Raw genomic sequence first — 23,957 nt, 5'->3', positions numbered from 1 at the left:
TATCACTGGAAAGAAAGAAACACCTCTTGGAATCTGGGCCTCCGGCCACCGCTCATTCTATTTAAAAGTTCCCTGGAACAAGCGAAACCAGCATCTGGTCCTTGTAATGAATCCATGATCAGGACAGATGACTGGAAATCAGCTAGAAATATACTCCTGAGGCTCACTCTGAAGTACCGTATACCCACCGTGTGTAAGGGACGTCTGGATCAGTGGCCATAAAACCAGTTAAGGACCCAGTGAGAAGTAGAGATGATCGTCCCTGCCTTAAAGGGGTACTCCGCCCCTAGAGATCTCTTCCCCTATCCAAAAGATAGGGGATAAGATGTCTGATAGCGGGGGTCCCACTGCCTGGTACCCCGCGATCTCCCTGCTGCACCTGGCGTTTGTTTAGAGCATCGGATGCAGTGCCCGAGGCTCTTGACGTCACGGCCAAGCCCACTTGTGATGTCACGGCCACTTCCCCTCAATGCAAGTCTATGGGAGGGGGCGTGACATCTGTCACGCCCCCTCCCATAGACTTGCATTGAGGGGACGTGGCCATGACATCATGAGCAGGCCGTGACTGTGACGTCACAAGCCTCCGCATCGTTTAGAGTGTCGGGTGCAGTGCAGGAGGCTCGTAACGTCATTGCCATGCCCGCTCGTGACGTTACGGCCACATTCCCTCAATGCAAGTCTATGGGAGGGCATGACTGACGTCACGCCCCCTCCCATAGATTTTCATTGAGGGGACGTGGCCGTGACATCACGAGCAGGCTGTGACTGTGACATCACGAGCCTCCGCTTCACGAGCAGGCCGTGACTGTGACGTCACAAGCCTCCGCATCCCGAGCAGGCCATGACTGTGACGTCACAAGCCTCCGCATCACGAGCAGGCCGTGACTGTGACATCACAAGCCTCCGCATCACGTGCAGGCCATGACTGTAACGTCACAAGCCTCCGCATCGTATAGAGCGTCGGGTGCAGTGCCGGAGGCTCGTGACATCACGCCCCCTCCCATAGACTTGCATTGAGGGGACGTGGCTGTGACGTCCTGTGACGGCTGTGACGTGGCTGTGAAGTTTGCGTCATGCACCGGATGTCAGGGGTGCCGCAGCCGCAATCAGACATCTTATCCCCTATTCTTTGGATAGGGGATAAGATGTCTATGGGCGTAGTACCCCTTTAACAATAGTACCTGGACCTAAGAAAATATATATCATTTAGGTACACCATGCAGCTGTTATAGGATCCTTGGGGGAGGGATCCAAGTCCTTATTGGCTACATCTCCTCTCTTATTGAGTGGTAGGTACACCATTGCACAACTCCCTTTTTCATGGGAGGAGAGAGAAATTGCCGTACGGACAAGGTAAGGGTGGCAAAACAAGGCACCATTATGGAGGGTCTATTTTAATCTTTGCTTATCTTTTTATATGGACACCACTGCCTGAACTCCTTTGTCATCAATGTATGTGGGTGGCCTAGAAGAGAGACTGTGTATATAACAGAATATAACATTAACATGGCCAACTGAGAAGTAAAAGAAGGTGGTCTTTGAAAAAAACATGACCTCTATAAATTGCCTACAATAACTGAGCCCCAAGTGAAAACTGTAACAGTGCCCCCTATCATGTGCCATTTATAATACTGGTGACTTATTATGTGGCACAGCTGCGTCCGGCCCCCATGGTTCCCACGGCCTCCACGGTTACCCAGCACCTATAAAGCTAAGCTCATGAGGAAAGGTATACATTGTCACTGCCACCCATCACCGAATATTGCAACATAACCTGTCATAACAAAGACACATTAGTCTCATTCAGTATTACTGACTTGTTTTTGCATAGAATTAAATGGGCTTTAGTTAATGGGTTTCTGAAAGGAGCCTTTTATGGAGGCCACATTAGAGCGCTGAAATGTGCAGGAAATACCGGCCAAAAACAAATGCTTCCCTCATGAAATGGGTCATGTTTGCATGTCCGCATTCCTGGCTGGTAATGCAAGTCCTATAAATAGGTAATTATGATAATTACCAATAAAACCCCATCGCCAGCTGCAGCTAATAAAGTATATGGAAAGACATACAGAGAGGGCCTGGAAGGGCTCCAGACAGGCTGGGTTTTACAGCGCTTTCTTCTACAACTCATCCAAAGAGATTAAACAATCAGGGATCCATTCACATTTTTTTACTTGGTTTGCCCATGTTAAAGGGGTTATCCAACATAAGGTGACTTTAGTAATTCAGTGTCATACAGTAATGGACATGCTTGCCAAGGATCTGTGCTTGTGTTGGTGGTAAATGACCATGTCTTGTGTCCCCTATTACACTGCTGGCTTGTTTTTGGGAACTGGCTACTTCTGGTTTTTGTGGCCTACCTTAAGACTACAATCCCCAGGATCCTTTGTTTCAAGGTGGGAGATGACTTATTTCCTTCCCATACATCGGTCACCCCACCTATTGCAGCACAGGCATGCTTCCTTTGATCACATGACTTGCCCAACATCACCTGACACACAAGCTGTAATTCTGTGTGATGATGAAGGCACGCGCATGTGCGCCGGTAACGTGCGGGGGGGCTGGCTTCACACACAACAGACTAAGCAGCCAACCCCCCCTTTCATCACCTGACTTGTGGTGTATTGTCTTGAGCCGCACAGCAACCTGGGAAAGGTCCGAGACAACACTCATTTTATAGGCTGCAGGAAATTAACTTCTGGGGGAAAGAAAGAAAAATTCGAGACCAGCCACTAAACACAGGTAAGGGAATTAACTAGACTACCTTATCTAGTTCCCATCAAAGCTGATGGTGGCCCAAACCCACATCAAATCATTCATATATGGTATGTCTACAGGATGCTCCATAGATGCCTGATAGGTGTAGGTCCTACATCTGGAGCGCATTCCATTCAAGGGGGGCCTTCACAGAGCAGTGTTTCCCAACCAGTGTGCCTCCAGCTGTTGCAGAACTACAACTTCCAACATGCCCGGACAGCCTTCGGCTGCCATAATGTATAATCAGCACTTGCTTATTTCTAAGTGCAAGCATGGTCACCTCTTCATTGAATTCTATCGACAAGTGGCCCACCAGACCCTTGTTCTTCGGATGGGTGAAACCTGCACCTATCAGGCATGTATGGCATATTCGGTCCTAAATATCTGGGGCGAGAATCCCCCTTTAGATCAATATAGGAGAAGATTTATAATAAGCAGTGAAAATAAAAACAAAGGCGTAACAATATTGTTATGTATCTATAGTATGTTGGGAAATGAATGGCTGCCACTTGCTAATCTTTCCTTTATTTAACAGTTTTTAGACGGTACCATGGTATCAGATTACTTAAATGTGTACTAACAGAAAAAGGATTCAGCAATCCAAGGGTACCGTGAAGCTTTATTTAATCCATATAAAAATTCATATGAATACACAAACAGTCTCAAGACAGGAAAAAAGAGGACTTGACGGGTTTTGTGGCAAACCACTTAATCACAGCATGATTGAGCATTTTGCCAAGAAACACGTCAAGCCATACTATGTGGTTTGCCATAGATTAAGTGGTTTGCCACGAAACACGTCAAGTCTTCTATGTTCCTGTCTAGAGACTGTTTGTGTGTTCTTTCGGACTTTTATATGGATTAAATAAAGCTTCAAGTTTTACTGTACCTTTGGATTGCTGGATCCTTTTTCTGCTATTGTTTGGAGCACACACACCAAAACTCCTCTTTTCCCCATGGTAAGCTGATAGTTTGCTTTTTAAAAGTGTAAAATAGCAGTATGACTACTTTTAAGACTTAAAATTATCTCAGTTTCTTCCTAAATATGGCACATGGGTAGATAATGCTGCTTTACTCAGAAGTTGTGCTATTTAAGACCTATCATCACAACGCGGTATCATGTGATCCAACCGCTGGGGGATCCAACCGCTGGGACCCGCCGCGATCTCCTGAACGGGCCCTGGCATTGCCGTGGTATGCGCCGGCTAATGCGCGAGCTCGACAGACACGCCCCCTTCCATACAGGTCTATGGGAGAGGCGGGGAGGCACAAATGCTGCATCCATGCCTCTCCCAGAGAGATACATGGAGGGGGCGTGTCGGCCGCAACGTCATGATGCCACCGACGCGCCTCTTGCACGGGAAAGCTGCGGCAATGCCGGGGGCCCTGTGCAGGAGATCGCAGGGGGGGTCCCAGCGATCAAACCCCCTTCGATCAAACATTTATCTCCCCTATCCTGTGGATAGGGGATACATTTTTTTCGCTGCAGATTTTCTTTCAAGTGAATGGAGCAAAGCTGTAATACCACACACAGCCTGAGGACAGGTGTGGCGCTGTATTTGGAGAAAATTATCTATTCCTTTTATTCCTTTAAAGGAATATCTTTGTTTCCTGCACATTTGTCTCCCCTAAACCTCCTTCTTGGTCCACACATTTATTGGCTTCCACCTTCCACCCATGTTTTTATTCTGAATAAATAGTGTAGACTTTTCATGCTTCCGGTTGCATGTAAGAGATGGGGCCAAAACAGGCCGGTGTTGCACAGAGAGGGTGCAGAGGGCCCAGGTCCCAAAAGTTTGGTAAAAGTCAACCCTATTCGAAACGGATTTTGGAGTCAATCACTACAGTCTATTTCTTATGGACAGATTCACAAATCCATCTTATATTTGATGCAATTAAGAGTGAACAAATTCCTTAAAGGGGTACTCCGTGGAAAATTATAAATTTTTTTTAATCAACTGGTGCCAGAGAGTTAAACAGATTTGTAAATGACTTCTATTAAAAAATCTTTACCCTTCCAGTAAAGAGCTGCTATATACTACAGCACAGAGGAAATTCTTTTCTTTTGGAATTTCTATTTTTGTCTTGTCCACAATGCTCTCTGCTGACACCTGATGCCCGTCTCAGGAACTGTCCAGAGCAGGAGAAAATCCCCATAGCAAACCTATGCTACTCTGGACAGTTCCTTACACGGACAGAGGTGTCAGCAGAGAGCACTGTGGACCAGACAAAAAAGAAATTCAAAAAGAAAAGAATTTCCTCTGTAACATACAGCTGCTAATAACAAGTACTGAAAGGATTAAGATTTTTAAATAGAAATAATTTACAAATTTGTGTAACTTTCTGCCACCAGTTCATTTAAAAGAAAAAAGTTTTCCACCCCTTTAAAGACAGAAAGAGGGCACTAATAATGATCTACTCTGGTGGGCCCAAGGATACCTAGTTCGACAATGAACTAACGTCAATCTAATAGGAAGCATGGCCTCCAAAACAATCCAAACCCAACCAGCTTGAAAATGACCAGGACAGAAAATTTGGTTTCAGTAAGGTTAGCAGCCAACAGGTCATACAAAACTCTTTGCAACCCATTTGTTTAACCTGACAAACAAGCAAGCCTCTATTGTCCAGCACACATGGTAGATGTGGACACAGTACTATTTTAGGGTCATCCAAGGTTTTTGAGACATTTTTACTTCTTCTCCCTGTTATTATCGTCTTTAAAACTCAAAGATGCCACTCAGAGGAGCGAAGGCACCATCCACTTCAAGGACCACATGCTGACGTGCAGGAGATATCCTACCCAGCCACAGTTGGGTTTAAGTACCTGTAGAAGACATAGAAATAAGTTAACTGTTGAAGCGTTAAATAGCTTAAAGGGGTACTCCACTGCCCAAGCGTTCGGAACATTTTGTACCGAACGCTGGGTGCGGGCTGCGGGGCTCGTGACGTCACGCCCCCCCCAATGCAAGTCTATGGGAGGGGGCCACGCCCCCTCCCATAGACTTGCATTGAGGGGGCATGGCGTGACGTCACGACCCCCGCAGCCCGCAACCAGCGTTCGGAACAAAAATGTTCTGAACGCTTGGGCAGTGGAGTATCCTTTTAAAGGGGTACTCCACTGGAAAAAAAAATTATCAACTGGTGCCAGAAAGTTAAACAGATTTGTAAATTACTTCTATTAAAAATCCTAATCCTTCCAGTACTTATCAGCTGCGGTATGATCCAAAGGAAGTTCTTTTCTTTTTGAATTTCCTTTCTGCCTGACCACAGTGCTCTCTTGCTGACACCTCTGTCCATTTTAGGAACTGTCCACAGTAGGAGCAAATCCCCATAGAAAACCTCTCCTGCTCTGGACAGTTCCTACAATGGACAGAGGTGTCAGCAAGAGAGCACTGTGGTCAGGCAGAAAGGAAATTCAAAAAGAAAAGAACTTCCTGTGGATCATAACAGCAGCTGATAAGTACTGGAAGGATTAATAATTTTTAATAGAAGTAATTTACAAATCTGTTTAACTTTCTGGCACCGGTTGATTAAAAAAAATAAAATAATGTTTTCCAGTGGAGTACCCCTTTAAAGGATAATATTCAAGTATGAAAGTAGTCTGACTCCAGAAAGAAGAGAGCCTGCTCATTGGAGATGAGGGAAGCTATCTCCAATAGATGGCACCAAAGAGTGAGCTCTCTTCCTTGTCACGATGCCGGCTGGCAGGTAGTGGATCCTCTGTGCCAGAGAGGGATTGGCGTGGACCGTGCTAGAGGATCGGTTCTAAGTCACTACTGGTTTTCACCAGAGCCCGCCGCAAAGCGGGATGGTCTTGCTGCGGCGGTAGTGACCAGGTCGTATCCCCTAGCAACGGCTCAACCTCTCTGGCTGCTGAAGATAGGCGCGGTACAAGGGAGTAGACAGAAGCAAGGTCGGACGTAGCAGAAGGTCGGGGCAGGCAGCAAGGATCGTAGTCAGGGGCAACGGCAGAAGGTCTGGAATCACAGGCAAGGAACACACAAGGAACGCTTTCACTGGCACTAGGGCAACAAGATCCGGCGAGGGAGTGAAGGGGAAGTGAGGTGATATAGGGAAGTGCACAGGTGTAAACACTAATTGGAACCACTGCACCAATCAGCGGTGCAGTGGCCCTTTAAATCGCAAAGACCCGGCGCGCGCGCGCCCTAGGGAGCGGGGCCGCGCGCGCCGGGACAGAACTGACGGGGAGCGAGTAAGGTACGGGAGCCGGGGTGCGCATCGCGAGCGGGCGCTACCCGCATCGCGAATCGCATCCCGGCCGGAGGTGGTAACGCAGCGCCCCGGGTCCGTGGAACCGACCGGGGCGCTGCAGTGAGGGAAGTGTAGCGAGCGCTCCGGGGAGGAGCGGGGACCCGGAGCGCTCGGCGTAACAGTACCCCCCCCCTTGGGTCTCCCCCTCTTCTTGGGGCCTGAGAACCTGAGGATCAGACTTTTGTCCAGGATATTGTCCTCAGGTTCCCAGGACCTCTCTTCTGGACCACAACCCTCCCAATCCACTAAAAAAAAAGTTCTTCCCCTGACCTTTTTAGAGGCCAAAATCTCTTTAACAGAGAAGATGTCCGAGGAGCCGGAAACAGGAGTGGGAGGAACAGATTTAGGAGAAAAACGGTTGAGGATGAGAGGTTTAAGAAGAGAGACGTGAAAGGCATTAGGGATACGAAGAGAAGGAGGAAGAAGAAGTTTGTAAGAGACAGGATTAATTTGACACAAAACTTTAAAAGGACCAAGATAGCGTGGTCCCAACTTATAGCTCGGGACACGGAAACGGACATATTTAGCGGAGAGCCATACCTTGTCTCCAGGGGAAAAAATGGGAGGAGCTCTTCTTTTCTTATCTGCGAATCTCTTCATGCGAGAAGAAGCCTGTAAGAGAGAATTTTGGGTCTCTTTCCATATGGTGGAAAGATCACGAGAAATTTCATCCACAGCGGGCAGACCAGAGGGCAAGGGGGTAGGGAGGGGGGGAAGAGGGTGACGGCCGTACACCACGAAAAACGGAGATTTGGAGGAAGATTCAGAGATTCTGAAATTATACGAGAATTCGGCCCAAGGTAGAAGATCTGCCCAGTCATCCTGGCGGGAGGAAACAAAATGTCGTAAATAGTCACCCAAGATCTGGTTAATTCTCTCTACTTGTCCATTGGATTGAGGATGGTATGCAGAAGAAAAATTTAATTTAATCTTGAGTTGTTTACAGAGAGCCCTCCAGAATTTAGACACAAATTGGACGCCTCTATCCGAGACGATCTGTGTAGGCAACCCGTGAAGACGAAAAATGTGTACAAAAAATTGTTTAGCCAACTGAGGCGCTGAAGGAAGACCAGGAAGAGGGATGAAATGTGCCATTTTGGAGAATCGATCAACGACCACCCAAATAACAGTGTTGCCATGGGATGGGGGTAAGTCAGTAATAAAATCCATACCAATCAGAGACCAAGGTTGTTCGGGGACAGGTAGAGGATGAAGAAAACCAGCGGGCTTCTGGCGAGGAGTCTTATCCCGGGCACAGATAGTGCAGGCTCGCACAAAGTCCACCACATCAGTCTCTAGAGTCGGCCACCAATAGAAGCGAGAGATGAGTTGCACAGATTTCTTGATGCCCGCATGACCTGCGAGATGGGAGGAGTGACCCCATTTGAGGATCCCAAGGCGTTGGCGTGGAGAAACAAAGGTCTTTCCTGGAGGAGTTTGCCTGATGGAGGCTGGAGAAGTGGAAATCAGGCAGTCAGGAGGAATGATGTGTTGAGGAGAGAGTTCAATTTCAGAGGCATCTGAGGAACGAGAGAGAGCATCGGCCCTAATGTTTTTATCAGCAGGCCGAAAGTGAATTTCAAAATTAAATCGGGCAAAGAACAGAGACCACCTGGCCTGACGAGGATTCAGCCGTTGGGCAGACTGGAGGTAGGAGAGGTTCTTGTGATCGGTGTAAATAATAACTGGAAATCTTGATCCCTCCAGCAGATGCCTCCATTCCTCAAGTGCTAATTTAATGGCTAGAAGCTCTCGATCCCCGATGGAGTAGTTCCTCTCCGCCGGAGAGAAGGTCCTGGAAAAAAAACCACAAGTAACAGCATGCCCGGAAGAGTTTTTTTGTAGAAGGACAGCTCCAGCTCCCACTGAGGAGGCATCAACCTCCAATAGGAAGGGTTTAGATGGGTCAGGTCTGGAGAGCACGGGAGCCGAAGAAAAGGCAGACTTGAGTCGTTTAAAGGCGTCTTCCGCTTGAGGAGGCCAAGACTTGGGATCGGCATTTTTTTTTGTTAAAGCCACAATAGGAGCCACAATGGTAGAAAAATGTGGAATAAATTGCCTGTAATAATTGGCGAACCCCAAAAAACGTTGGATGGCACGGAGTCCGGAGGGGCGTGGCCAATCTAAGACGGCAGAGAGTTTATCTGGGTCCATTTGTAGTCCCTGGCCAGAGACCAAGTATCCTAGAAAAGGAAGAGATTGGCATTCAAACAGACATTTCTCTATTTTGGCATAGAGTTGATTATCACGAAGTCTCTGAAGAACCATACGGACATGCTGGCGGTGTTCTTCAAGATTGGCAGAAAAAATCAGGATATCGTCCAGATATACAACAACACAGGAGTATAGTAGATCACGAAAAATTTCATTAACAAAGTCTTGGAAGACGGCAGGGGCGTTGCATAGACCAAAGGGCATGACCAGATACTCAAAGTGTCCATCTCTGGTGTTAAATGCCGTTTTCCATTCATCCCCCTCTCTGATGCGGATGAGATTATAAGCACCTCTTAAGTCCAGTTTGGTAAAAATATGGGCACCTTGGAGACGATCAAAGAGTTCAGAGATGAGGGGTAGGGGGTAGCGGTTCTTAACCGTGATTTTATTAAGACCGCGGTAGTCAATGCAAGGACGTAGAGAGCCATCTTTTTTGGACACAAAGAAAAATCCGGCTCCGGCAGGAGAGGAGGATTTACGGATAAAGCCCTTTTTTAAATTTTCTTGGACGTATTCAGACATGGCAAGAGTCTCTGGGACGGACAGAGGATAGATTCTGCCCCGGGGTGGAGTAGTGCCCGGGAGGAGGTCAATGGGACAATCATAAGGCCTGTGAGGAGGTAGAGTCTCAGCTTGTTTTTTGCAAAAAACGTCCGCAAAGTCCATATAGGCCTTAGGGAGACCGGTTACATGAGGAAGCACAGGGACACGGCAAGGTTTACTGGGAACCGGTTTTAAGCAGTCCTTGGAACAAGAGGGCCCCCAACTCTTGATCTCCCCAGTGGACCAATCCAGGATTGGGGAATGGAGTTGAAGCCAGGGAAGTCCAAGAAGGATTTCAGAAGTGCAATTGGGGAGGACCAACAGTTCAATCCTCTCGTGATGAGATCCGATGCACATTAGAAGGGGCTCCGTGCGGAAACGTATAGTACAGTCCAATCTTTCATTGTTTACACAATTGATGTAGAGGGGTCTGGCGAGACTGGTCACCGGGATGTTGAACCTGTTGACGAGAGAGGCTAAGATGAAATTTCCTGCAGATCCAGAGTCCAAGAAGGCCACAGCAGAGAAGGAGAAGGCAGAGGCAGACATCCGCACAGGCACAGTAAGACGTGGAGAAGCAGAGTAGACATCAAGGACTGTCTCACCTTTGTGCGGAGTCAGCGGACGTCTTTCCAGGCGGGGAGGACGGATAGGACAATCCTTCAGGAAGTGTTCGGTACTAGCACAGTACAGGCAGAGATTCTCCATGCGGCGTCGTGTCCTCTCTTGGGGTGTCAGGCGAGACCGGTCGACCTGCATAGCCTCCACGGCGGGAGGCACAGGAACAGATTGCAGGGGACCAGAGGAGAGAGGAGCCGGGGAGAAGAAACGCCTCGTGCGAACAGAGTCCATATCCTGGCGGAGCTCCTGACGCCGTTCGGAAAAACGCATGTCAATGCGAGTGGCAAGATGGATGAGTTCATGTAGGTTAGCAGGGATTTCTCGTGCGGCCAGAACATCTTTAATGTTGCTGGATAGGCCTTTTTTAAAGGTCGCGCAGAGTGCCTCATTATTCCAGGATAATTCTGAAGCAAGGGTACGGAACTGTACGGCATACTCGCCAACGGAAGAATTACCCTGGACCAGGTTCAACAGGGCAGTCTCAGCAGAAGAGGCTCGGGCAGGTTCCTCAAAGACACTTCGAATTTCCGAGAAGAAGGAGTGTACAGAGGCAGTGACGGGGTCATTGCGGTCCCAGAGCGGTGTGGCCCAAGCCAGGGCTTTTCCAGACAGCAGGCTGACTACGAAAGCCACCTTAGACCTTTCAGTGGGGAACTGGTCCGACATCATCTCCAAGTGTAATGAACATTGGGAAAGAAAGCCACGGCAAAACTTAGAGTCCCCATCAAATTTATCCGGCAAGGATAGTCGTATTCCAGAAGCGGCCACTCGCTGCGGAGGAGGTACAGGAGCTGGCGGAGGAGATGATTGCTGGAGCTGTGGTAGTAACTGTTGTAGCATAACAGTCAGTTGAGACAGCTGTTGGCCTTGTTGCGCAATCTGTTGTGACTGCTGGGCGACCACCGTGGTGAGGTCAGCGACAACTGGCAGAGGAACTTCAGCGGGATCCATGGCCGGATCTACTGTCACGATGCCGGCTGGCAGGTAGTGGATCCTCTGTGCCAGAGAGGGATTGGCGTGGACCGTGCTAGAGGATCGGTTCTAAGTCACTACTGGTTTTCACCAGAGCCCGCCGCAAAGCGGGATGGTCTTGCTGCGGCGGTAGTGACCAGGTCGTATCCCCTAGCAACGGCTCAACCTCTCTGGCTGCTGAAGATAGGCGCGGTACAAGGGAGTAGACAGAAGCAAGGTCGGACGTAGCAGAAGGTCGGGGCAGGCAGCAAGGATCGTAGTCAGGGGCAACGGCAGAAGGTCTGGAATCACAGGCAAGGAACACACAAGGAACGCTTTCACTGGCACTAGGGCAACAAGATCCGGCGAGGGAGTGAAGGGGAAGTGAGGTGATATAGGGAAGTGCACAGGTGTAAACACTAATTGGAACCACTGCACCAATCAGCGGTGCAGTGGCCCTTTAAATCGCAAAGACCCGGCGCGCGCGCGCCCTAGGGAGCGGGGCCGCGCGCGCCGGGACAGAACTGACGGGGAGCGAGTAAGGTACGGGAGCCGGGGTGCGCATCGCGAGCGGGCGCTACCCGCATCGCGAATCGCATCCCGGCCGGAGGTGGTAACGCAGCGCCCCGGGTCCGTGGAACCGACCGGGGCGCTGCAGTGAGGGAAGTGTAGCGAGCGCTCCGGGGAGGAGCGGGGACCCGGAGCGCTCGGCGTAACATTCCTTCTGGAGGAGGGCTACTTTGCATATATTTTGACGCTCTCCCCAAGGAGAAACTTTGGAGGAACATAACTGGGGCATAACTGGAAATATAACATATATATAGTCATTATTTTTGTTGTAAAATGTCAAAAATTGTACAAAGAAAAAAAATAATTTTACTGTGATTTTAAACATTTGCTCTGCTTCTATTTTAGTAAAATAAGAGTTCCTGTCTGTCGAGGAAAAGTGATGGATTTCTGGGTATGGGTAACACCTCTGGGTATGATGTTATCTACATTTCATAGAAGCTTCTTGTGAAAACCAGAACTAGGCCTCCCAAGGTTTTCTCACACCTGTGATAACATGGGAGATGTTAGAAACTACTAAATATTTGTATATTCTGTGGTGTAGCTATAGGGGGTCACAGCAATCGGGGTTGTAAACGCACCTATAAGCCACCAACTCTGCTACGTTTGTCAGGGTGCATGCACACTACGTTTTTGTTATACAGTTCCCGTATACGGTTTCAAGTTAAAAACCATACGGAACTGTATAGAAGACCATATGCATTGACTTAACATTGTAAACCGCATGTCAAACGCATCATCCGGTTTTGTCCATTTTGCATCTTAGGCTGCATTCACATGTCGGTTTTACACTACAGGTGCCGGATCCGGCTGGGGGAGAGGCAAACTGGGCGCTCCCGTACCCCAGCCGGACCAGTGCTGAACTCCACTCCGGTCGGCTCATTTTTGACCCGTATGCAGTTTCCTGACTGGACCTAAAACCGTAGTATACTACGGTTTTAGGTCCGGTCACAAAACTGGATACGGGTCAAAAATGAGCCGACCGGAGTCACCGGCTCATTAAAGTGAATGGAGTTCAGCGCTGGTCCGGCTGGGGTACAGGAGCGCCCGGTTTGCCCCTCCACGAGCCGGATCCGGCACCCGTAGTGTAAAACCAAGATGTGAATGCAGCCTTAGGCTGGGTTCACACTACGATTTTCAAATACGGTAAACGTATACGACCGTATCCGAAACCGTATGCATAGAGAATGCATTGTAAACCGTATCTCAAATGTTGTGTACGGTTGCATCCGTTTTGCCTCGGATACGGTTTTGCCGATTTTTCAACCGTAGGCAAAAATGCTGTTGACCACATTTTTGCCTCCGGTTGGAAAACCGTATGCGAACCGTATGCGGTTCTTTTAACATTGTTGTCTACGAGAACCGTACACAGAATTTCAGAATACGGTTGCACACGGTTTTTCTAATCCGTTTTTGGAGTTGACACAAGCGCAGAAGGAATTTCAATAGAACAATAGTAACTTTATTAAATTGCTTGAAAACTAATTCAAACAAAATAGCAAAACCGTATACGGGGAAAAAACTTATTTGGAGTCATACGGTTGTATACGGTTGCATACGGTTTTTGCCATACGTTTTTTAGCGGAAAACCGTATACGGTTACCATATTTGAAAATCGTAGTGTGAACCCAGCCTTATACGGTTTTGTCCATTTTTTTTTACCCGTACCTAAAACCGTAGTCTACCACATTTTTTAGTCCGGGTGAAAAACTGTATTAAACCGTATACGTTTTCTTTTAAACATGGGAGTCAATTGGAACCGTACAGAACTGTGTGTGCGTACGGTTCCATCCGGTTTTCACCATCCGGTTTTTGACTTTGCACAGTTTTTTTTCCTTGGAATTTCAATCAAACAAGTGAAACTTTATTCATAATGGAGTGAAAAGTTAAAAACGTATACGTTTTTTTCTTTAAAAAACGGATGCAACCGGACATCATTTTTCAAACCGTATACGGTTTTAAACCATATACGGGTTAAAATTTGTACACACGTTTTGATACAGTTTAGTCCGGTTTTGAGGAATCCATTTTTCATGAAAAACCTGATACAGGAACTGTATTGCAAAAAAGGTGGTGTGCAGGCACCCACAGCAGAGTTATTGAAATAACTGAGACCTCCATTAGGTGGGTTCAGCTATTACAATACCTCCTCTGAGTACTTACCCTTTTCACTTCAGAGTCAGGTCCCCTTCAGCTCAAACAGAACATCTGGACTCTGAACAGCATCAGGAGCCAGAGCTGTGGCAACCGGAGATGAAGAGGATCCAAACTGAGAGTGAGAATTGGTAAAGTTAAAATGATTTTGGGGGGTCAGAATTAATATTGGGGTCTTGCCTGGGGTCAGCATTCATTTTGTAGTCTGCGATGTAAATTAAATTTGGGGATCTGTTCTGGGGTTTGGAATCTGGATTATTGTATGAGTCCAGAGCAGAGTCTGAATTAAAGGGGTACTCCGCCCCTGGCATCTTATCCCCTATCCAAAAAATAGGGGATAAGATGTTAGATCGCCGCGGTCCCACTGCTGGGGACCCCGGGGATCGCCGCTGCGGCACCCCGCCATCATTACTGCACAAAGCGAGTTCACTCTGTGCGTAATGACGGGAGTTACAGGGGCTGGAGCAGCGTGACGTCATGGCTCCGCCCCTCATGACATCACGGCCCGTCCCCCTTAATGCAAGTCTATGGCAGGGGGCGCCACGCCCCCTTCCCATAGACTTGCATTGACGGGGGCGGGCCATGAGGTATCGATGCTCCGGCCCCTGTATTGCCCGTCATTACATGCAGAGCGATCTCGCTCTGCGCAGTAATGATAGCGGGGTAATGCAGCAGCGATCCCCGGGGTCCCCAGCAGCGGGACCACGGCGATCTGACATCTTATCCCCTATGGAGGTATGGTAGAGCCTCATTAAGTATTATGGGAGCCATCCTATAGCTTTAAAGGGGTACTCCGCCCCCACACATCTTATCCCCCTATCCAAAGGATAGGGGATAAGATGTCTGATCGTGGGGATCCCGCCGCTGGGGACCCCCTAGATCCCGCCGCTGGGGACCCCCACGATCTCCGTGCTGCACTCGGCGTTCGTTTAGAGCTTCCCCATCACACAATCATCACGCCCCCTCCCACAGACTTGCATTGAGGGGGCATGGCCGTGACGTCAAGGCGGGGCGTGACTGTGATGTCATGATCCCCAGCCCCGCATCGGCATTCATCCGGGACAGAGCGGAGTCGGCTCTGTGCACCGGATGTTTGGGGTGCCGCAGCTGAGATTGCAGAGTACCCCTTTAAAGGGGTACTCCGGCGCTAAGACATCTTATCCCTTATCCAAAGGATAGGGGATAAGATGCCTGATCGCGGGGGTCCCGCCGATGGGGACCCCCGTGATCTTCCACGCTGCACCACGTTAGAATCAGCCCCTGGAGCGTGCTCGCTCCGGGTCTGATTACTGGCGATCACGGGGACGGAGCATAGTGATGTCACGGCTCCGCCCCCCCCCATGTGATAAGATGTGGGGATAAGATGTCTTAGCGCCGGAGTACCCCTTTAAGTTGTACAGAGCTGTAATATGTCTGTGACCTTACTCATATGCTGTTTACACAAATATATACATAGTGAGATTTTGGTTTTGTCATAGGTGATGGAGATGGGAGGGGGGACTAAGAGGGGTAACTTTTGCATCATGGCCCATGAGCTTTTAGCTACACCTCTGTGTATACTCAAGTATTCACATTGATGATGGACCAGGACTCACATCAGCTTATAAAGGACATTGCAAATCAATATAGACCTTCTAGTTCATAGAATAAAATGGATGAAGCTGGTTTAACACAGAAAGACAACACAAAAGAACAGGACACTAGATTCTGCCCTACAGATACAGAATCCTTTATCACACATAAATGTTCCCACTTCCCAACACACCGGGACAACACAGACATAAAACACCAGTCTAAGGCTAAAAAGACATACAAAGGTCTTGGGTCAGAGTCACCCAACTCCAGACAGGACAACACATAGGTGACATGCACGTGACATACCCGTGAGAAGAGCAGCATGTGACGGTGAACTGGTGTCACTAAGGGGTGGCAATAGGAAGGTATACAGCTATCTAGCTGAGAGAGAAGACAGACAAAGGTTTGGAGTCAGGTCTGGGGCTTTGTAATTTCAAATGGCTTCATTATTCCTACTTCTTCCAATGTCCTAAAAAGTATCTCCCACCAGACAAAGTCTGTCCATCCCACCAATCAGTCCACCACCAATCCCAATGCCATAAAGTAGTCCCTATTCCCTAAAGGAGTTACTTCTATTTGCCCATTGTATGGTTGTAAGGCCCACGCTTGTCTTAGTCTCAGGTATCCCATCCAACTGACCCTTAGTCCCAATACCCTTTAGCCTCATTCTGCCCAGGAACATGCTGTGTTATTAACCCCCCTCTCCAACATTTAACCCTATATTCACTGTTGACATCCCCTTCTACCCTCCATCATCCTCTAGAATCAAAATACACTAACTTGACTCCCATTTCCAATGCCTATAGGAATCTCACTTGTCTAATCCTAGAGGTAGGTTCAGATTCCTGTCTGCAGGTTTCACATCTTCGAGGTTGGAAATGTTTTTCTGTAAGAGTTCGGATGACAGGTATCAGAGTCTTGTTGTGGAGGGAAGATATATACAAAGATGCATACAGAAGACATATAAAATAAGAACAGAAAGTCCATAAAGTCCATAGCAGTGTTGGAGTGTTGTACATAAAAGGTAAAAAGAATCAAGCATGTAGCCAGTATCAGACTGCTTGGTGGTCAAGGCTGGACTGCTTTTTGTCATTGATTCATATGGTAGAAGCATTCTTCATTCCTTACGAGTGTAAGGGGTCCTTCTGGTGTTCACCATAGAATCAACATGGCCCAATGGCACTTAGCTGAGATGCTTGAATTATACCTAATGTGTACAAACCTTTAGTTTTTACTGCAGTTTGTTCACTTCCTCACCTCTCTCCTCTTCTCCTTCTTCTCCACCACCCGCTCTATCTTGTAGTTGTTGCTCCAATGAGCGGATTTTGCTCTGAAGTTCAGAGTTCAGCTGGTCGGCTTCATATAGGCGACTGTGAAGACAGGCAAGGTAGACTGTAAGACAAGTGGGAAGATTTTAAATCTGTTTTAAAGGGGTACTCCAGCCACTGGGGACCCCACAATCTGCTGTTGCACCCCAGACATATGATGCATGGAGTGAACTTCGCTCCGTGCCAGATGACTGGCAATGCGGGGCTGATGCTCGTGACGTCACGGCCATGTCCCGCTTGTGATGTCATGGCCATGCCCCCTCAATGAAAGTCTAAGGTAGGGGGCGTGACAGCAGTCATGCCCCCTCCCTTAGACTTGCAATGAGGGGGTGTGACCGTGACGTCACGAGCCTCCGGCGCTGCATCCAACGCTCTAAACAAATGCCGGGTGCAGCAGGGAGGTCGCGGTGGTCCCCAGCGGCGGGACCCCCACGATCAGACATCTTATCCCCTATCCTTTGGATAGGGGATAAGATGAACACCAAAAAAAGAAAAAACCCTACAACTAGGTAGGTTACTCTACAATAGAACTAGCACCACTGAATCAAAGAAGATTAATGCACAGGAACATAGTAAAGTACAAAAAGTATAAATTTTATTGAATTATATTAAACAGAACAGCATAAAAACATATATCTTAAGAAATAGTAGAAGAAAAAAGACAAGCAGTCAGGCACCAGAATATAGCAGAGAACAAGGTGGATACAAAGTCTGACAAAGCAAAGCAAAATATATATGCCTATGGCAGTGTGGGTGGGCAACAAATGACCAAAGAAACTACCAATAAACCATAGAACTCCAAACTACTGAACAGGACATAAAGACATGTAAATACACAATTGGATGCCAGACCATACCCACCAGACCCCAACAATCGTTTCGCTGACAATGTGCTCCCTCAGGGGGGCGCCCCACGCATGTTCGGCAGGTACAGGTAACTCAGATGCGGGGGCGCCTCCATGGGATGTGTCTGTTTTGTGTGGCAAGCACACAGAGTGAGTGTGGAGGGGGAGAATATCAACATGCAACTACAGGTGCCGCAATCAGTACAGTCCACACCTTTGTGATTTGGGAAAAAGGTAAGAAATAACAACATAGCATAAAAAATACAAAATGTTATAATAATGAACTATAGTCCTGTCGTTAAGTCGAAGTGGTCCCAGCACTTCTAATTTAGTAATCCATCTTGCCTCGCATTGTAGTAGGCTAGTGTGTCTATCGCCCCCGTTGCAAGGTGGGTTAACCACTTGGAGTCTAGCAAACTTTATGCTCTTGCAATCGCTATTGTGTTTCTCTTGTATATGAGCGATCAAGTGAGGAGCACCATGTCCGGAACGGACCGAGTAAAAATGTTCTCGTACTCTAGTGAAAAGCTTCCTAATAGTTTTGCCTACATAATAAAACCCGTAAGGGCATTTTAGGGCATATACTACAAATGATGATTGGCACGTGATCATTTGATTCTCTACATGGGTGTATCCGCCTAATTTTACAGTGCGACTTTTTATATTGTGCGAGCAGAAACCGCAGTGTCGGCATGGGAAGTTGCCTCTGGGAGCCGATCTTTCCAGCCATGTGTTTTTTGGAACATCCAGATGTGGCTTTGAGACGGCATCACCAAGAGTGCTACTTCTACGATGTATTAATAGTAGTTTTCTGATAGCGATCTCATGTAGATCAAGATCGGCTTCAATCATATGCCAATTTTTTTCTGATGGCAGATGATATAACAGAATTCATGTTAGAATTGGAGAAAGAAAAGGTAAACCTTTTCTTTTCACATAAATTCTGAACATTAGTTACTGAACGGCTTCTCATTTCTTTTTTAGAAGTGAACAGGGTATGACGGGGGATACTACAGGCTCTTTGAAACGCCTGCTCAATAGTGTTTTCCGGGTAATTCCGTTCTCGTAACCTGTGTGAGGTATGTGTCATTGCAGCTATTAATTATTTTTAATCTAAGGATTTGGGAATACGGTACACTATTTTTTTTAACATGATACAGATGAGAGCTGTTATATTCCAATAGAGTATTACCGGCTATACTTTGAACTTGAACAAGTTCATCTTGTGAATGGATATATATATAAATCGATTTCGAATTGCGTATAATCAAAAGAATCGCAGAGTCCAAAATTCAGTCCTTTAAATAGTAAAGCAATACAGTCCTCAGATAGATTGACTTCTGTTAGAGTTATAACATTGTTTAGTTTGGCTCCTGTCGCCAGGTGACTTCCTTTCTTTTTTTTTAATTCTGTTCCTCCTTGACTATTTCCTGCCCATCTGATCTGTTTCCTAAAAGGGGTTGAGTTGATTCATAGATTTTCTAGTATTATTATCTGAACAACTGGTTTCAGATTCTGTTGTCCAGAATTCTGAGGTGGTACGTTTTTAAGTACGTTCTTCTATTCCTTCTAGCGATGCATTTCATATTCCAGGTATAGACCATCCTGTTGTCAAAGTCCTGCTTGTCATGCATACATTTATTGTGTTTGGTATCGTTTATTTCCGCTTGCATTGCTGCCATCTTTTTTTCCAGTTTTTTATAGAAAATATTGGCATTGGCTTCGGACACTCTGGTTTTATATTCTTGTTTAGTTTTGCATAAATCCATGGTGACTGTTTCATATTCACAGCGTTTTTTTTTCCCCAATACAATATTCAACAGTCTTGCTTGATCGTTTGTGTGCCTGATTCCAGGCTTCCATAAATGCATTATCTTCAACAAATTGTGACGGGGTTTTGTATACCCTGAATTGTATTATTACAAGCATCTAGGCATTTACAAAACCAAGAAGTATACACCCAGTTGTCAGCGAATCCTACACAAAACACTGTCACTAAACTTCGGTCTTTTCTGAGATCTCAGACAGAGAAAGGTGTCCTCTCTACTAAAACAGCTGAACAGCTAATCATTAAACATCCCAAATATTCTAAATGGTAATTTCTTCCCAAAATAAAAAAGTCGCAATATCTTGAATGGCTCACAAAACCATTATTAAAATCCTTACTCACCTATGTTAGGGACACGTCCGATCTTTAATGCGAAGAGTTTACTTGGGGCGATGATAACCATCTCGTATCTATCAATGTCGAGAGCCTATACAGGCCATCCATGAGCTCCTTGTGGAAGCTGGAAGATCGGACGATTTTGTCTCCTTTGTGATTCCTTAAGATTCGTCCTGACACATAATGAATTCCATTTTGAAGGGGATTGGTACGGGAAGGAGACCGGCACTGCCATGGGCACCCCGGTCTCCTGTACGTACGCTAATCTTTTTTTATCTATTTCTGAAAGAAATTCTTTTTTCTCTGAGACGAATCCCTTTATAAGCCACATTAAACTATTTATGAGATACATAGATGACATGCTGGTTGTCTGGGAAGGGAATAAAGATTTGCTTGAACAATTTGTCAACTACTTAAACTTCAACAACATAAACATTTTGTTTACACATGTAATCGGTGACAAGTCACTTGAGTTTTTAGACATTTCCATTAGTATAAGAGATGGCTTAATTCATACCAAGGGGTTTAGAAAAAGTATAGCCCGTAATACTCTATTGGGATATAACAGCTCTAATCCGTATCATGTTAAAAAAAAGTGTACCGTATTCCCAATTCCTTAGATTAAAAAGAATTAATAGCTGCAATGACACATACATTGCACAGGCAGAAGAACTAAAATCCAGGTTACGAGAACAGAATTACCCGGAACACACTATTGAGCAGGCGTTTCAAAGAGCCAGTAGTATCCCCGTCATACCCTGTTCACATTTAAAAAAGAAATGAGAAGCCGTTTAGTAACTAATGTTCAGAATCAATGTAAAAAGAAAAGGTTTACTGTAGTTTCTGCACGCACAATATAAAAAGTCGCACTGTAAAATTAGGCGGATACACCCATGTAGTGAATCAAATGATCACTTGACGATTATCATTTGTAGTATATGCCCTAAAATGCCCTTGCGGTTTTTATTATGTAGGCAAAACTATTAGGAAGCTTTTCACTAGAGTACGAGAACATTTTTACTCGGTCCATTCAGGACATGGTGCTCCTCGCTTGATCGCTCATCTACAAGAGAAACACAATAGCGATTACGAGAGCATAAAGTTTTCCGGACTCCAAGTGGTTAACCCACCTTGCAACGGGGGCTCTAGCTAGATGCTCTAGCTTACTACAACGCAAGGCAAGATGGATTACTAAATTAGAAGCGCTGGGACCACTTGGACTTAACGACAGGAATGACTATCGTTCATTATTATAACATTTTGTATTGTTTATGCTATGTTGTTATTTCTTACCTTTTTCCCAAATCACAAAGGTGTGGACTGTGCTGATTGCAGCACCTGTAGTTGCATGTTGATATTCTCCGCCTCCACACTCTTGGCTAGACGAAGTGTGCTTGACACCGTCCCATGGAGGTGCCCCCGCATCTGAGTTACCAATACCTGCTGAACACATTAGTGGTGAGTGCGATCTTCTGTACTTTATTCTCACATTGATTACGTTATATGAACTCCACTTAGATCTGCACCTCCACGCCTGGACTTATGTGCCAACATCCACTGATGCATCCGTACAAATAGAAATTATATATATCCGGAGTGAAGAGCCAGACAACCCCTACTTCTCTGTGCCTTATAGCTACATGTTTGTTTCTGAATAGATCGTCTTTTGATAGATGTCCCTCACCTGGCCAGGCTCTGGTTGGCGGCTTGAAGTAGGCTTATCTCAGAAGACAGAGCCTCTCTGGCTTCCACCTCACTCTGCAGAGCATTGCGCAGCTCAGACAACAACGAAGGATCCAAATGTGATTCCTGGGGGTATGAGGTATTTGTTCCATTACTATACCTCAGTATAATATAACATCGAAGACAAGAATGTTATACTCATCATTTACCATTTTACTTCTCTTTTTATCAAAGCATGTGGATTGTACCCTCTTCTTCTGAAGCCTCACATGCAATGTATAAACATGGAATTCATAAACTGTAGGGGGCAAGATTACTCACCAAGTTCTCCCCATGGCTCATTTTTTGCCGGTCTGGATGTGATCTTATTTTACATGCACAAGAATTTCTCAAGTTTCCCCAAACATGATCCCTGCCGTCCTCCCTAGGAAAGACACATGAGCACCATATGTAACAAATATTTCATTTTACAAGGCAACATTCACAGTTTAATAAGTTCTCACTGATCTTACCTGAATGTATATGAGTAGCCAACAAAAGGTAGGTTAACTCCAAGAGGAGAGCTGTCCCCAACATCTGATAGGGTTTCCTAGATAGAGAGCATAGTAAACTTTAAAGGGGTATTCAGCGCCTAGACATTTTATCCCTTATCCAAAGGATAGGGGATAAGATGTCTCATCGCAGGGGTCCCGCTGCTGGGGACCCCTGCAATCTCAGCTGTGGCACCCCAGACATCCGGTGCTAGGATGACTGGCGATGCATGGCGGAGGCTTGTGACGTCACGGTCACGCCGCTCCCAAAGACTTGCATTGGGGGGCATGGCCGTGACATCATGAGTGGGGCACGACCGCGACGTCACGAGCCTCCGGCGCTGCACCTGATGCTCTAAACGAACGCCGGGTGCAGCAGGGAAGTTCCTGGGGGTCTCCAGATACAGGACACCCGCGATCAGACATCTTATCAATATCCTTTGGATGGGGATAAGATGTCTAGGGGCTGAGTACCCCTTTAAGGGCATTTCATTTCCTTGTTCTTTATTGCATAATCTGACAGCAGGTGCTCAATAGCCCTACAGCATCCCCACAGGATAAATAAAGTATTACATAGTTCTCATTAAATTCAATTGTCTATTTCTTCAATACATGGATGCTCTGAGTCCTCCAGAGAGGGAAAGAAATTCTGTTTGCAGTCATGCTCCTCTCTGGATATATGATGAGGATCAATCAAGAACAAGCTGCGCTCTTATATTAAAGGAGTAGTCCAGCAAAAACATTTTTATATAAATGTGCCCAGGCCAGCCTTTCTTATCAGGGCACCCAGTCTCTGTTGAACTGCACTTCCCAGAGCTGGAGGTGGCACAACACACTTTTAGCCAATCACTGGCTGCAGCATTGTTCTGCCTCAGCCAGCGATTGGCTAAGTGGCAATGTGTCGTGCCGTCTGCAGCACCAGGAAGTAAAGCAATTGCTGGCGATCACTAGGACCAGGAATCTAGGGCACTTGCCTTAATTTTCTGGCTAGTAAGCACCGCTTCCAATTGCAAAAGTATCCTTAGGATGTGCTTGCAGGTGAAAGCTTACCCGCAGGTGGTCTTGGGCCTCCAGTGTAGAGGATGCTGGAAGCAGCACAGGACCTCTGCATGTATTTTCGGTAAGGTTCTAATTGTCTGATCTGCCTATGGCACCAAAATACCTTGTCCTGGTCCTGACCGACCGAGCTAGCGGGGTATTGTACTTCGCTATCTCTGTCAGTACCATAGACTTTTAATAGGGTAGCAATGTGCATTGTTTTTTTTTGTTGTTTTTTTGTGTGTTGCTTGGTTCAATGCAAAGCTTGCCCAATAAGAAGAAATAAAAATTATGTAATACAATAAAACATAAAGATACTTACTCCTCCCCCACTGATCATTTCTGATAGCTGATCCTCTACAACATCAAAATTGGAAGTGTCTGTGGCACCCACTGACTCAGGGGTAAAAGGTGGCATGCTTTCCCGTAATCTTTCCCAGTCAATATCGGCAAAGAGGGGATGGCTTGTAAAATCCTGAAGTCCACCAATGCCCAAGCGAGATTCACGATCACAAAGTAGGGATGAGATGAAGTCTAAGGCCTCTGGTGATAGGTCTGCCACTGAGGAGGGAAAGTTAAAGTGCTCCTGTAAAGGAAATGAAAGAGTCAACTGGGCCTGCTCTTTGGCCTGATATTTTATAAATGTCACATTAAAAATGAATTATGTTATAGAACAGAAGTAGTAAAGCATTCTGTAAAGATTCTGTGTAACTTG

General features: G+C 46.4%; 1 protein-coding gene across 5 annotated transcripts in view; it reads right to left on the bottom strand.

Moving 5' to 3' along the window:
* Positions 1-3,619: 3,619 nt before the first annotated feature.
* DMPK (DM1 protein kinase) overlaps positions 3,620-23,957 on the bottom strand; it is a 60,560-nt gene continuing 40,222 nt past the window's right edge. For 4 of the 5 annotated variants that reach the window (XM_056541076.1, XM_056541075.1, XM_056541072.1 and 1 more), the window contains 8 exons: positions 23,565-23,828; positions 22,187-22,263; positions 21,996-22,098; positions 21,676-21,800; positions 16,912-17,024; positions 16,470-16,540; positions 15,961-16,035; positions 3,620-5,581 (listed from right to left, as the gene is read on the bottom strand). In XM_056541076.1, the coding sequence (XP_056397051.1) occupies positions 5,495-5,581; positions 15,961-16,035; positions 16,470-16,540; positions 16,912-17,024; positions 21,676-21,800; positions 21,996-22,098; positions 22,187-22,263; positions 23,565-23,828 (915 nt within the window). In that variant the 3' untranslated portion in view covers positions 3,620-5,494. The remainder of the gene's footprint in view (positions 5,582-15,960; positions 16,036-16,469; positions 16,541-16,911; positions 17,025-21,675; positions 21,801-21,995; positions 22,099-22,186; positions 22,264-23,564; positions 23,829-23,957) is intronic. The other variant, XM_056541074.1, reaches the window with a different exon arrangement.

The sequence above is a fragment of the Hyla sarda genome, chromosome 9 (assembly GCF_029499605.1).
Source record: "Hyla sarda isolate aHylSar1 chromosome 9, aHylSar1.hap1, whole genome shotgun sequence".
NCBI classification, from domain to species: Eukaryota; Metazoa; Chordata; class Amphibia; order Anura; family Hylidae; genus Hyla; species Hyla sarda.
Note: the sequence above shows the minus strand (reverse complement) of the source record. Positions and strands in the feature narration are given on the sequence as shown.